The sequence below is a fragment of the Exophiala xenobiotica genome, assembly GCF_000835505.1.
Source record: "Exophiala xenobiotica strain CBS 118157 unplaced genomic scaffold supercont1.1, whole genome shotgun sequence".
NCBI lineage: Eukaryota > Fungi > Ascomycota > Eurotiomycetes > Chaetothyriales > Herpotrichiellaceae > Exophiala > Exophiala xenobiotica.
Window position 1 is genome coordinate 1,603,241 of NW_013562494.1, and position 12,625 is coordinate 1,615,865.

The 12,625-nt window shown below is 51.6% G+C and overlaps 5 protein-coding genes across 5 annotated transcripts; 2 read left to right on the plus strand and 3 right to left on the minus strand.

The window, feature by feature from the left end:
• Positions 1-279: 279 nt before the first annotated feature.
• PV05_00627 (cytosolic Fe-S cluster assembly factor nbp35) lies at positions 280-2,271 on the minus strand. The gene is made up of 2 exons (XM_013465541.1): positions 2,100-2,271; positions 280-2,040 (listed from the first exon to the last, which is right to left on the minus strand). The coding sequence occupies exons 1-2, from the start codon at positions 2,182-2,184 to the stop codon at positions 1,097-1,099; spliced, it is 1,029 nt and encodes a 342-aa protein (XP_013320995.1). The 5' UTR covers positions 2,185-2,271; the 3' UTR covers positions 280-1,096.
• A 384-nt stretch (positions 2,272-2,655) lies between these two features.
• PV05_00628 (uncharacterized protein) lies at positions 2,656-5,996 on the plus strand. Its single transcript, XM_013465542.1, has 2 exons — positions 2,656-3,076; positions 3,126-5,996. Exons 1-2 carry the CDS (start codon positions 2,902-2,904, stop codon positions 5,888-5,890), a joined length of 2,940 nt encoding a protein of 979 aa, XP_013320996.1. The 5' UTR covers positions 2,656-2,901; the 3' UTR covers positions 5,891-5,996.
• A 50-nt stretch (positions 5,997-6,046) lies between these two features.
• Positions 6,047-7,451, minus strand: PV05_00629 (uncharacterized protein). Its single transcript, XM_013465543.1, has 2 exons — positions 6,948-7,451; positions 6,047-6,862 (listed from the first exon to the last, which is right to left on the minus strand). Exons 1-2 carry the CDS (start codon positions 7,360-7,362, stop codon positions 6,168-6,170), a joined length of 1,110 nt encoding a protein of 369 aa, XP_013320997.1. The 5' UTR covers positions 7,363-7,451; the 3' UTR covers positions 6,047-6,167.
• A 263-nt stretch (positions 7,452-7,714) lies between these two features.
• Positions 7,715-10,296, plus strand: PV05_00630 (uncharacterized protein). The gene is made up of 2 exons (XM_013465544.1): positions 7,715-8,013; positions 8,073-10,296. Exons 1-2 carry the CDS (start codon positions 7,954-7,956, stop codon positions 9,900-9,902), a joined length of 1,890 nt encoding a protein of 629 aa, XP_013320998.1. The 5' UTR covers positions 7,715-7,953; the 3' UTR covers positions 9,903-10,296.
• On the minus strand, positions 10,293-12,611 carry PV05_00631 (uncharacterized protein). The gene is made up of 4 exons (XM_013465545.1): positions 11,820-12,611; positions 11,456-11,767; positions 11,223-11,331; positions 10,293-11,163 (listed from the first exon to the last, which is right to left on the minus strand). Exons 1-4 carry the CDS (start codon positions 12,585-12,587, stop codon positions 11,003-11,005), a joined length of 1,350 nt encoding a protein of 449 aa, XP_013320999.1. The 5' UTR covers positions 12,588-12,611; the 3' UTR covers positions 10,293-11,002.
• Positions 12,612-12,625: the final 14 nt, after the last annotated feature.

Here is a 12,625-nt window from a genome sequence, read left to right on the forward strand (position 1 = left end):
GTCTCGAATCGTGGCGGATGGATATGGCCACGCCATCAGGTGGGCTATTGCACGTCTCAGGATGTGTAGACGAACAAGTCAACAGTGGCGCTCGATATGGATCTGGGTTTCGAAAAGAAAGCTCTCCACAAATTGCAAGGGTGTGACAGCTGGGGAGCTATACAACCAACCATGGGTCAATGGGAGAGCATGGGCCGCGATCGTGAGCGACGAGGCTGCTGGCGGTGGAGATCTTTGCAGGTTCTAGAGAGGAAGCTGAAGGACGCCATGCGGGAAGCGGACGCATCAGATTCTGATCGATTCGGTGAGGATTGTGAAGAAGGGAAAAAAGGGGCGAGTTTGAGAAGATGAAACATGCAGGAGAAGTGAAGTTTCGAGAGTGACAATCCACCTCCACCGAGGCCACCTTCAGCATGTCACCTGCCATCCTGGGCCTTGGCATCACCTCGACTCGTCTTTTCCCTGCAAAGAAAGTGCTCCCCGGCATCGCATCCGGAGGTCGCCATAGAAGCTATCGAGTCTTGTCATCACTGACCTTCAGCCGCCGTGCTACCCATGTCCCCGTGGGCCGTCTCAGATAACATGCTACTGGGACTTTTCCTCGACAGAACCTGCTGTTTGTGCTATGAACCTTGGCCCGCAGTCTACGCGGCCTCGTCATTGACCCTCCAGTTTTCAGGAATAGACACCTCCTGCCTCGCGCAATACCTCGGGCTCCAAGTCTCATCTGGAGGGTTGGATGTCGCTCGACTGATGTTGCCCCATATCTATCCAAAAAGGCGCGTGATAGCTGTGCCACGCTGGACGACAGCAAGGCGCCGGGATAATTCGTCCACGTCGTCGTACTCGGAGTGATGCCCTCCACGTATGGATCTTCCATGCGTATAACTTTCGCCTCACGCAACTGCGGCTGGTGGCAGCATGGCCCCATATGTAAGAGCAGAAGTGCCTTCTTCGTCGCGCTGCACGAGGACACGGGGAGGGTTTCGGTGATGTCGAACCTGTGTTAGAGGCAGGTATGCGATCTGGTGCTCGTGGCACGAGTAGATGAAGTTGCAGTAGAGGGAAATCGGGAACGTAAAAGCCATTTCCTGTCTCATATCGGCCCGTCTGGTAGAACTTCGTCGGGATCCTCTCCAATCAGTTTGCCGACCGACCTCACAACCTGTCGCAATGCTTTACAGGCCGGGCTATCCGGATAACTGTCCATGAAGCTTTCTCCAAGGTCGCAGGCCATGCCTATTCGAGGATCAAGAGGCACTGATCCAAGGAAAGGAATGCCCATATCCTGACACAGTTTCTGGCCTCCTCCCGTTGTTGCTCGGAATATCTGAGACTCGTGGGTACATTTGGGACAAACGAAGCCAGACATGTTCTCGACCAATCCCAGAACACGAATGCCTGCTTTCCGGCAGAAGTCGATCTCTTTTCTCACGTCCAACAATGAAACTTCCTGTGGAGTGGTAACAACCACGGCTCCGTCCACGCCCGATTCCTTCAAAAATGAATTCACAGACAGATGCTCGTCTGAGGTGCCCGGAGGGGTGTCCACGATCAGGTAATCCAGCTCGCCCCATTCGACGTCCTTCAAAAATTGCTTGATCAATCCATTTTTCTTCGGGCCACGCCATATGACCGCATCATCTCGGTTCGGTAGCATGAATTGGACGCTCATCACGCCCAAATTATCCGTTACCCAGACCGGACTCCAACCAGCATTGCTCACATGTATTGTTTCACTCTCAACGCCCATCATCTTTGGTATAGAGGGTCCGCAGATATCGGTGTCCATGATTCCTACAGTTGAATCGGGGTTCGCGGCAAACGCATGTGATAAGAGGGACGAAAATGTCGACTTGCCCACTCCTCCTTTTCCTGATAAGACCAAAATCTTGTGTCTTATTTCAGCCAGGCGTTCGGTGATGAGTGGAATGTCGGGATCAGGACCTTTTGGCGCAGAGGCGCAGATGGCTTGATTTGGGCAGCCATTGCAGGCGTCGCCTTGTCCGGCTTGTTCGGATTCAGGACCTGGGCAGTGTTCTGTTACTTACTATTAGCCTCGTCGTAGATTCCAAAGGAAATGGAAATGGATCACGAACCAGGTTCCGGGGCCACCAAATCTGGTTTGTTCTTCAAAGGTGCCTCGAGCGCCTCATTGAGCGGCTCTTGGAAAGAAGGGGCCATTCTCTAGCCCAGTTGGAGGTACCTTACAGTGTGGATGAAGGGAGGGTGTAATTAATTCATGAGCAAATCCTGTAAAGCGCAGGCTGGGATGCACTGGTTCTGGTAGCGGCAAAAGTCATGGATTGGTAATGAGGAAAATGAAGCTGATTGGTCCAAGCGAGGGGCAACCATCAGCCCACCATGAGCGCCTTCAGCCTTGTCTGCCAGCCTTGCACAACCCCTCCTCCTCTTTGAAATGCTAAAATGTCCACGGACACACGGATCAACCTTCTCATGGTCCTTCCATCATCATCATCAGGTCGGCATATGCACAAGTCTGGGTTGTCTTTTCGTGGGTGCATAGTCCGTCGGACCTCGTCCAATTGTTGGACCATGCCGCACATGGACATGGCGTCATGGTCCAGCTTCCCCGACAGCAGTGTTGGCAATGCACGTGACCGAGAGCAGCACCGGGAGGGCACGTCTTCAATTTGCAGCTACTGGCCAAGGCCCCTCTGTCCTTAGCCAGCTTCTTCTTGCCCACTTTCCACTGCCTCTGCTTCCCTTGTGATGATTTGTTTCCAAATAGACACATGGAAAAGGAACTACTGTTGCCCATAGGCCACTGCTTTTGTTTTCACCAACCCTTCTGTGTCTGTGGTGTTACAGCTACAGACACATCCTCTCCTTCTATCCGGTCAATTTGGGTTACGAAAATCAGTGGTTCAACACTGAAACATGGACTCTTCTACTGAATCTGCGGCTGAGGGCCTGCGCCAGAGGAATGCCCCAATTCACGCTAATACTCAAGAAGAAGCTAGACAGGCAGTCTTGGACCTCAATGCTGCCGAGGAAAAATCCGACAAGCAGGAAGAAGACAGAAAGACTTTCGGTCGCACGCCAGATGGAACCGGTACCTGCCTTCTGTCAGATCTCCTAGTGGCCAGCTAACTCTCCTATAGTGTTTACTGTGCCAACCACACATGACATGGTGTCGCAATTGCTCTCACCCACTGAGCCCAAGAATCGTGGAGACCTGGTGGTCCTCTTCATTCTTCTGATGCATATCATCCTGGCGTGGATTCTTCCTGGCCCATATCGAAGACCTACCCTTGCGGCCTTTTTCCTATTCTGGAGAGCGGGCTACAACATTGGTATCGGCTACCTTCTGCATATGCAATCTCACCATAAAATGCTTGTCCGATGGGCACGCAGAACTAAGATATTTCCCAGCGCCTCGAACGGTGAGAATCCTCATCCGAAATTGAGAGCCTTTATCAAACGCGAACTCGAGACAAAGATCCCGAGAGACTACAACTTCGACACTGCTCCCATTGAATACAATACCTGGTTGGTGTTCCGCCGTTTCGTCGATCTCATCTTGATGTGCGATTTCGTTACATACATGCTCTTCGCGGTGGCGTGTGCTCATCGTCCGATCGGAGAATCAGTCCTTATGACGGCCTTTCGTTGGATCGGCGGCATGTCCCTCTTTGTCTTCAATTTGTGGGTCAAGTTGGACGCCCATCGGGTAGTCAAAGATTACGCCTGGTATTGGGGTGATTTCTTCTACCTGATCGATCAGGAATTGACCTTTGATGGGGTTTTCGAAATGGCCCCTCATCCCATGTACTCGATAGGATATGTTGGATACTATGGCACCTCCCTCATGGCCGCCAGCTACAAAGTACTCTTCATCTCAATTATCGCTCACGCTGCCCAATTCGCTTTCCTGATCTTGGTCGAAAGCCCGCACATCGAGCGTACCTACAGCTCTCCACCGCCACGGAAATCTGTCAACCAATTGCCGATAGCAGCAAACGGAGAAAAGAATGCGACTGACTTGAGTACCACCGACGATGTCTGGCCCCATCCAGCCCATGCGCAACCATCCCAAACGCACAATCTCCTGGGCATAAGCAACATCGACTTCTATCGAACGACCGACTCTGCCGTATTCGTTTTGCAAATCTACATCTTCTGCTTGACCATGCTCACACCAAACACCACATTTTACCAAGCGTTCTTTGTCATCAACGCTGCGATCTGGCGGATCTGGTATTCCGCTGGCATTGGATATCTGCTTAATAGGCAGTCTTCCAGGAAGAAGTGGACCAGACATTTTCTCAAATACGGCGAGAGTACTGGTGAGGCATGGAGGCAGTGGAAGGGTACCTATCATCTCAGCATGACCCTCTGCTATGCTTGGTTTGCTGCGGCAGCATGGAAGATGTACACGATGCCAACAAATTGGGATTACGGTCTTGTCCTCTTGAAACACGTCATTGGCTTGGGGTTGATTGCTCTTCAAGTATGGGTATCCTTCAGCATCTACGATCAGCTCGGCGAGTTCGGATGGTTCTTTGGAGATTTCTTCTTCGATCACTATCCCAAGCTGACATACGGCGGCATATACCGATTCCTCAACAACCCGGAACGAGTACTCGGGCTGGCCGGTGTCTGGGGTGTGGCTCTTATCACTGGCAGCAAAGCGATTTTCTGTCTGGCGCTGCTCAGCCACACCCTGAGCTTAGCATTCATCCAGTATGTCGAACGACCTCACATGCAGAAACTTTATGGTCGTAGTCTCCGACAAGATGCCGGACTGGTCAGAAGTCTTCGCAGATCACTGCCACCGCCTCTGCGACAGTGGCAGGATGGAATGGACAAGATGTTGGACGAGACCTTCGACTACCTCGACGACTTCTTCGATGCGGTAAGACCGAAGCTGGCTGCAGGCGTCACCAGCATCGTGCAGGATGTCAAGGACATCATCCCTAAGCACACAGCTCGCATTACCATCACAAAAGTGGAACCCGAGGTCGTCGGTCTCAACCCAAAGGACTACAAATTAGAAATCGAAGGCACGCCCGCATCTGCCTTGGTTGACTCTCAGCGCTCGAGCGACAAAGAGTCGGAAATGGCCAGGACGCCTGTTCAGCATACAGCCGGAGAGAAAGCCCTCCTTTTCGAGTACGGTGCCCCGATCAAAGTGAAATGGACAGCGCCTCTCAATCACGGAAAGAAGGACTGGGTTGGGCTATACATGGTCACTGACAATGCCTCCCGCGAAATTACCACCATATCATCGTCGGGACGATGGGTTGCCACTAATCGCCACGAGTACGACTTACTGAACTCCGAGAAAGGCATCATCTCAAGCAACGTCAAGTCGACGACCAAGGGTGAAGATGGCGCCGAAAAAGAATGTATGACCGGTGAGATGATTTTCTCTGGAGACAAGCTCTGGTGGACACAAGGTGTGTTTGAGTTCCGCTACCACCACAACGGCAAGCACAACGTGATGGCGATTTCACGGCCTTTCGAGGTCCACATCCCGCGTTTCAGCGAAGATGACCTTGAAGGCTTGGACAACGACACCTCGTCCACGACTGCCATGTTGACGCAGAATGACGTCTTGATCAGACGATCCATTGAAAGCACACTTCTCCCTATCGTGCAGAATTGTTTCGATCGCGATCCCAACATCGCGCCCAGCACTGCTTCAGAGCCATTTGGAAGCCTTGTCGATCGAGATGGCAGGTATGCTAGGAGAGTTGTCTACGCCATTCATCACATGTTTGGAATCGAATTTGCCCCAGAAGTTGTCAAAGCGGATGGCAAGGTAGAGAATTTAGCATGGCGGATATGGGAGGCGAAGAAAGTCTTGGCTCCGTTTAGTATGCGGTCCAAGGGAACGAGCACGCCGATTGAAGGAGACCGTTGAGTCTGATACACGTTAAGCGGGACAGCGCATTGGTTGGTGTATGTTGGTTTCCGAGCACAAAAGCGTTTTCATTTCTTACAGCATACATTCAGAAAGTGACGCCGGGCTGAAGAACTCAGATATCGGTACGATGAAGACGAAGGAATTTCTATTCCAGTATTGATAATTTTTGGACGGGGGCACTCAACGCCTTTTCTAGTCTAATGAAGCAAACCAAATTGCCGACGACCTCCAGCCTTGCAGCGAGTCTAATCTAGTTACCGTGACATCAATCCAATCAATAAAAGATAGATCTTGTCCGGTGATGGGGCAGCATACCATCACACTGCCCTCTCTTCTCCATTTCTTTACAGGTATCATACAAGAAAAAATCAATCAAGACGGCGTTGACCTTGCCCTTGGCCTCGGGATGGTGCCGCTCGATTTCCCGGCGAAGCAGCTCGACGCACCAGATGCTACACCCGCGGATCTCGACTTCCATAGCCTCGCCAGGCGCGAACTGCTCTAGTCGAGCGATCCGCGACTCCAGCCGCGGTGAGTACCACAGGCAATGAAGCCCCTGGAGCATTTGCGGAATGCGATAGTCGGCGAACATGGTCAATGCATCGATGTCGTCGAACGAACCGTAGGATGAGCCGTTGAAGCAGGCCCATAGGTCGGCGGCAAGGATCTGAGCGCGCTTGTAGAGCCGGACTTCGCGGTCGTGGAAGGTGGCTGTGTCGCGGAAGTTGGGAAAGTACTGAACCAGCAGGTTGACGAGGTGTGAGGCGGAGTTTTCGGCGCGATTGATCAGGTTGAGTGGGCGGGAGTCGAAGGAGTCATGGAGGATGGTGCCGGCTTCGCGGAGAATCGAGATGCGCTGGGATAGAAGCGGGATGGGCTCGGACGTGGCAGAGCGGAAGACATGATGCAGAACTGTGTCCGGGCAGGACTCGAGGTCGGTCCAGAAGCATGGCGTGGTGATTGGGTACCCTGGACGACGCAGCAAGATGAGTATGCCATTGACAAGGCTGAAGAGACACGGGAGTAAAGGGGTCGTGTGACTGGCCGAACGTACCTTCATCTAATGCTCGCTGGAGGGCGGCCACGAGAGACCAGTATCCCGTCCACCGGTGACCTCTGTACTCGACCGTGAATCGTTCCTCTGGCGGTAATTCGGACCAGAAGGAGAAATTGAGCAGGTTCATGGTGAAGATGAAATTGACAGTCGCCTCGTCTTTGGTTTTCGGGTGGAGCTCATGGGACGACCACGTCTCGGTGGAATACCGCTTTGCCTGCATGAGGCCCCATATTGTCTCTGCCGCGGTTTTGGTGCCGCCGGAAGATATAGCTACGTCGATGGCATTGTCGCAAATGTACTGGGCTGATTTCAATACCCCTGTGGATGGAGGAGCGGTGGAAATACCAGGTCCCAGACCCAGGGATTGGCGGAGGAGAGCTAGAAGTTCCGGGTCGGCTTCATCATCTGACATCCTCCCTCTGTGCCTGTACCTCCCTTCGTTCCACGTCGGTGTTTAACAGGTGGAAGTGGCTTATTGATATGTATCCTACTTTGATGGCATGGGTCAAAAAATAATTTGGACGGAACGAACCTCCCCCTGGCCAAACGATCATGTGATTTACTGCAAGGCACTGATTTTAGCTCGGCATTAGCGCAGGTTTAACTGGCGATTTCAGCTTTGCCATGTTTGGGCGCCCCGGGGATTTGCCGTTGGGTCACTAACTTAGGTCCTTTTTAGGCGTTGCCGGAGACTTTGATAGGCATTGCCTTCAACGTCAGGCGTGGTCAGGCTACTTGTATCACAGCCATCTTTGTTTGCAACTCTACCGGCTTCAACTTCTTCCCTGGCTACATCTTTACTCTACTGGTTAGGACTCTTCTTTCCCTGCTGTTGGCTGTCAACAACTCATTACCCAAGAGGGAGTCTTCCCTCCACTTGGATCTCACTTTCACCTCTCTTCCTGTGTTCTACTTGCCCACATTACGCCATGCCCTTCCCCGCCTAGACTACTTTATTCTCTCTGGCCTCTCCAACCCAGACACCCATCACCACAGTTGCATCATGCCGCGCGAAAAGTTTGCCAGACAGTCGCTTGGTGCAGCGCACCGGCTCGTCAGAGAGGTGAGAACATCATTGACGGTTCCTCGATCCTGCTTCGAATTAACACATTTCCTGCGCAGTCGCGCGTTCTCCTCGTCGGCGCAGGCGGAATCGGCTGTGAGCTCCTCAAGAACCTCGTCCTGACCGGCTTTGGCGAAATACATGTCATTGACCTCGATACCATCGATCTGAGCAACCTCAATCGTCAATTCCTCTTTCGACAAGAACATATCAAGAGACCCAAGGCTCTAGTCGCGAAAGAGGTGGCTCAGAATTTCAACCCCAATGTCAAACTCGTTGCCTACCATGCCAACATCAAAGATAAACAGTTCAATTTGGAATGGTTTTCAAGCTTCAACCTCGTGTTCAATGCGCTGGATAACATGGATGCCCGGCGGCACGTCAACAAGATGTGTTTGGCTGTTGATGTTCCCCTGATCGAATCTGGCACGACAGGTTTTAAGGGTCAAGTCCAGGTCATCAAGAAAGACAAGACAGCTTGTTACGATTGCACACCGAAGACCACTCCTATTTCCTATCCTGTCTGCACGATACGAAGTACGCCCAGCCAACCGATCCACTGCATCGTGTGGGCGAAGAGCTACTTGCTGCCGGAACTGTTCGGAGTCCGCGAGGATGAGACTCCCGAGATGGACGAGACAGAAGATTCAAATAATGCGGCCGAGATTGAGGAGCTCAAACGTGAGGCGCAGGCACTGAAGAAAATCAGAGAATCAATGGCCTCGGATGACTTCGTAAAACAGGTCTTCGACAAGGTCTTCAAAGAGGACATCGAGCGGTTGGCAAAGATGGAAGACATGTGGAAAGACAAAAAGCCGCCCGAGCCCCTGTCATACGACGTCCTCGAACAAGAAGCTTCTACGCTCAACAGCTCAATCCTAGAAGATAGTCAACGGACATGGTCTGCGTCAGAAAACTTTCTCGTCCTCAAACACAGCCTGGCTCGCTTGTCGAAGCGACTAGCTGAAGGACAAGCAGCAGCTGCGAAGGCTGGTCAACCACCACCTACGATCTCGTTCGATAAGGATGACGACGATACCATGGATTTTGTTGCCGCTGCTGGAAATCTACGGGCCATCATCTTCGGCATTGACCCTAAGTCAAAATTTGACATCAAGCAAATGGCGGGCAATATCATTCCTGCTATCGCAACTACAAACGCCATGGTTGCAGGCTTATGCGTGATGCAAGCATTCAAAGTTCTGAGAGGAGAATATGCTCGAACGAAATGGTTATGGCTTTGGAATGGGGCGTTAAGGACAGATCGGTTAGAAGATCCGAACCCAGATTGCCCCGCTTGCAGTGTCGCTATGGCAAGAGTGCAAGTCGATCTCGAAAAGGCTACCTTGAAAGATCTGGTGGTGGACATCCTGCGGATGAAGCTGGGCTATGGCGAAGAAATCACAGTATTGAGCGAAGCCGGAGTTATCTACGACCCAGATCTGGAAGATAACCTTGAGAAGAAACTCCCCGAGCTCAGTATCTCAGACGCGAGCTTCATCGTGGTCAAGGACGATGAGGATGGGAACCCGCGAATCGACCTCCAACTGGCCATAGAAGCGAAGAAGTTGGAGGACCAGTCACAGACAATTATGCTTGTTGAGAAAGAAGGCGGGACATTTGAGATACCACGGAGAACGAAGAAGGCACCGCTTCCTGACGGCGACAAAGCCACTGAGGTTGGTGAGGGCCATGCAGCTGTCTCAAATGGGATTCCCCTCTCGACCGGCAAACGAAAACGACCACTTGACGAAGAAGCCGAAGCAACTGGTACGCCAGCAAAGAAGTTGCAAGGCCCTATCAATGCAGAGGTCGCCAAGAACCCAGCTATGCATGCTATCGTGATTGACGAGGACGACGGAACGCTTTTGATTGCAGATGACGACTAAACGGGCACTAAGATGGCGTTCAAGACCACACAGATTCATGTGTTTGCGTCTGTCGAACCAGCTGGAAATGGTCTGCATAGTCGGACGGTTCCCGAAGCCAAGGGATAGGCCTACCAGCATAATTTGGCCCGGACTGCATACTCGCAAGCGCGTGGACTTGTCCATGTTCTATGATCTCGCTAGAGATTTTGAGATAGAGGCCACCGACATGGACAGCAAGAGCTGGAAGACGAATGAAATGTACATATAACAGCGCATTCTGCATGAGCTTGTCTAATGTTGGATACGATCTCTTCCCTGACGGGCATGAAGGAGAGAATCGACAAATAAATAAACAGAAGAAACGACCAGAATATCACGAAATCACCTCCAATAGGAGATCGATATCAGCTTGTCCTTATGTTCCTTAAATATATGGTACGCTGTGCTCCGCCATTGAAGAACTTGACGCAATAGATTTATGGGGTGTAAGACATCGCGATATCTCAGGTAGGTATCGATTGATGGTGTATTTGTACGAAGCTGGCATACCACAGTACGTCTGCTCGTGTGGCCACGCTTCACCACATATGCATCCGCAACTACATATCCACTCTCCCCTCAAAATGGCAACTATACAACAAAGTAAACGCTCGTTACATCGAGGAGATACAACAGTCGAATGGAGATGAAGTCATTGGTGCCTCTTGCGTTCTGGCACCCGAGCTGTGAATTCTGCGTGACCGGTTGCTGCAGATCATCGTCCAACGATGGCGCGATGTTTGGCGCTGCTGCGAAGGAAGGCTTAACTTCGTCAGAGTCCATCCATGACGCGTCCGCAGCGGTGAGGGTTGTGGTCAATTTGATGGAAAGAAGCTGATCCCTAGTCGTGGTCGAAGTCGTTGGCGAAGAACCTGTCCGACATTGGGATCGCTGTCCGGCAGATGTTCCTTGCGCAGACCGACGGAACAGCTGGGTGAGACTCCAGAATCAGAGACCGCGCTCGTTGCCCGGAGGGGTCTCAAAGGAGACAAAGAAAACCTACCACACGAGCATCGGGCTCCGACGCAGCACATCTTTTCGCCGGTTCAGTTCAGGGTGAAGGGTATTCCTGTGTTGTCTCATCTCGCGCTGAATCCGCCATCCAGATTCAACGTACAATTGTTTGCGTACGGGTTGTCAAGCAGAAACATGACAGCGTCTGCCACCTCGTCCATTGTGCCGAATCGACCTAACGGGGTCTTCTGTCTGACTTCTTCTTGCACACCTCTGCTCATATGATCTACGAATAATACTCGTTAGCACAGAGGAACACTTTTTTCGGCTTCGAGGTTTACACACTATCGTTCGAGGGAGTATCTATGAGTCCATGGACGAGATTGTTGGCGCGAAATGGCGGCATGACATCTCTGTATTTGACGTAGGCGTTGCCGCACTCCAAGACCATCATCTGGATAGTGTCAGCATTTTCTTCAACAGAGCAGATGCAAATGTGCAGAGCCATGACTTGCGAGACAAAATTGCGAAGCCAGGTTTTTCGAAGCGACAACCAAAAAAGAGAGATCGGTACTTACCCTTGTCAGAGTAGATATAGCTGACTGAGATGCGGCAAATTCCGGCATGCCGTATCCGCCCTGAGTTGCCATGAGGTTTGATAGATTGACAGAACACCACGACGTCGAATTGAGCCGCGATTCTAACTCGTTCGGTCGATGGTCCAGTCCGCCTATCTTCCTCCCTCCAATACTGGCGTAACGCCGTAACAAGGTCTTCATGAACCATCCCGGCAACGCCACATTGACGTACCAGGTTTTGTCGTCGAAGTTGTATTTAGACAGCGGTGTGGGATTCTGGACAGCAGCGCAGTTGACCAGAGTGTTAAATTCCTTTCATGGTATTAGTCTTCGGCCGACGAAAGTAGCGACGTCTTTTACATACAAATCTGGGAACGGGAAACATCCGCTCGGGATCTGGTAGGAAGAATGAGACGGGCGCATCATCCAGTCCAGTGATCTTCTTGAGTCTCTTCACTGCATAGGCTCCTCCTGGAATGGTGCCGGCAAAGATGTGTACATGAGATGCTCCTTCCAGCAGGGCGCGTTTGGCTACTGCGAAGCCGATTCCAGTTGTGCCACCAGTCACCAGGATTGACCGATTGGCACATTTGCTTCCAGGAGCCAATTTCGCCTTCTCATAGTTCTTTGTGGCCATATCGTTCTCAAGCTTCAATCGAGAAAGCCAAGTCGAGCCGGAATTCGGATTAGATGGATCAGTCGGGTGTTCCCGATTTGGACTGTCATCGTTATGTACGTGATCGTCTTCAACATAGCCTGCTGAAAAAGACCTATTGGCCGCTTGAATAAACCTGATCCTTGGTTCAGGCTCAGTTAGGCTCATCCGCTGGTTCTGATCGCCTGTCTCAGGGGAATTGAAATCGGGAATCGCCTCGGAATCTTGCTGGAAGGAAGACACAAAAGAGTCAAGACTCTGCGTCAATTCCGGCAGCTCTGTGTCGTATGTATCTCGACTCGGATCGCCATACTCTTCCCCACGGTGAGGCGATATACCGGCTCCCCCTGGAGGCTTTGAATTCGTGCTGGAGCTCCGAAAAATTGGATGTCGAATAATGCGACAAGAAGCGAAGAAGTTGGCAGCTCTGAGACTTCTCTCAATAGAGCGGCATGACGGGAGATTTTTGACACTCATGTGCTCCCGAAGTCCTCGTTACTGTATGTCGACTGATG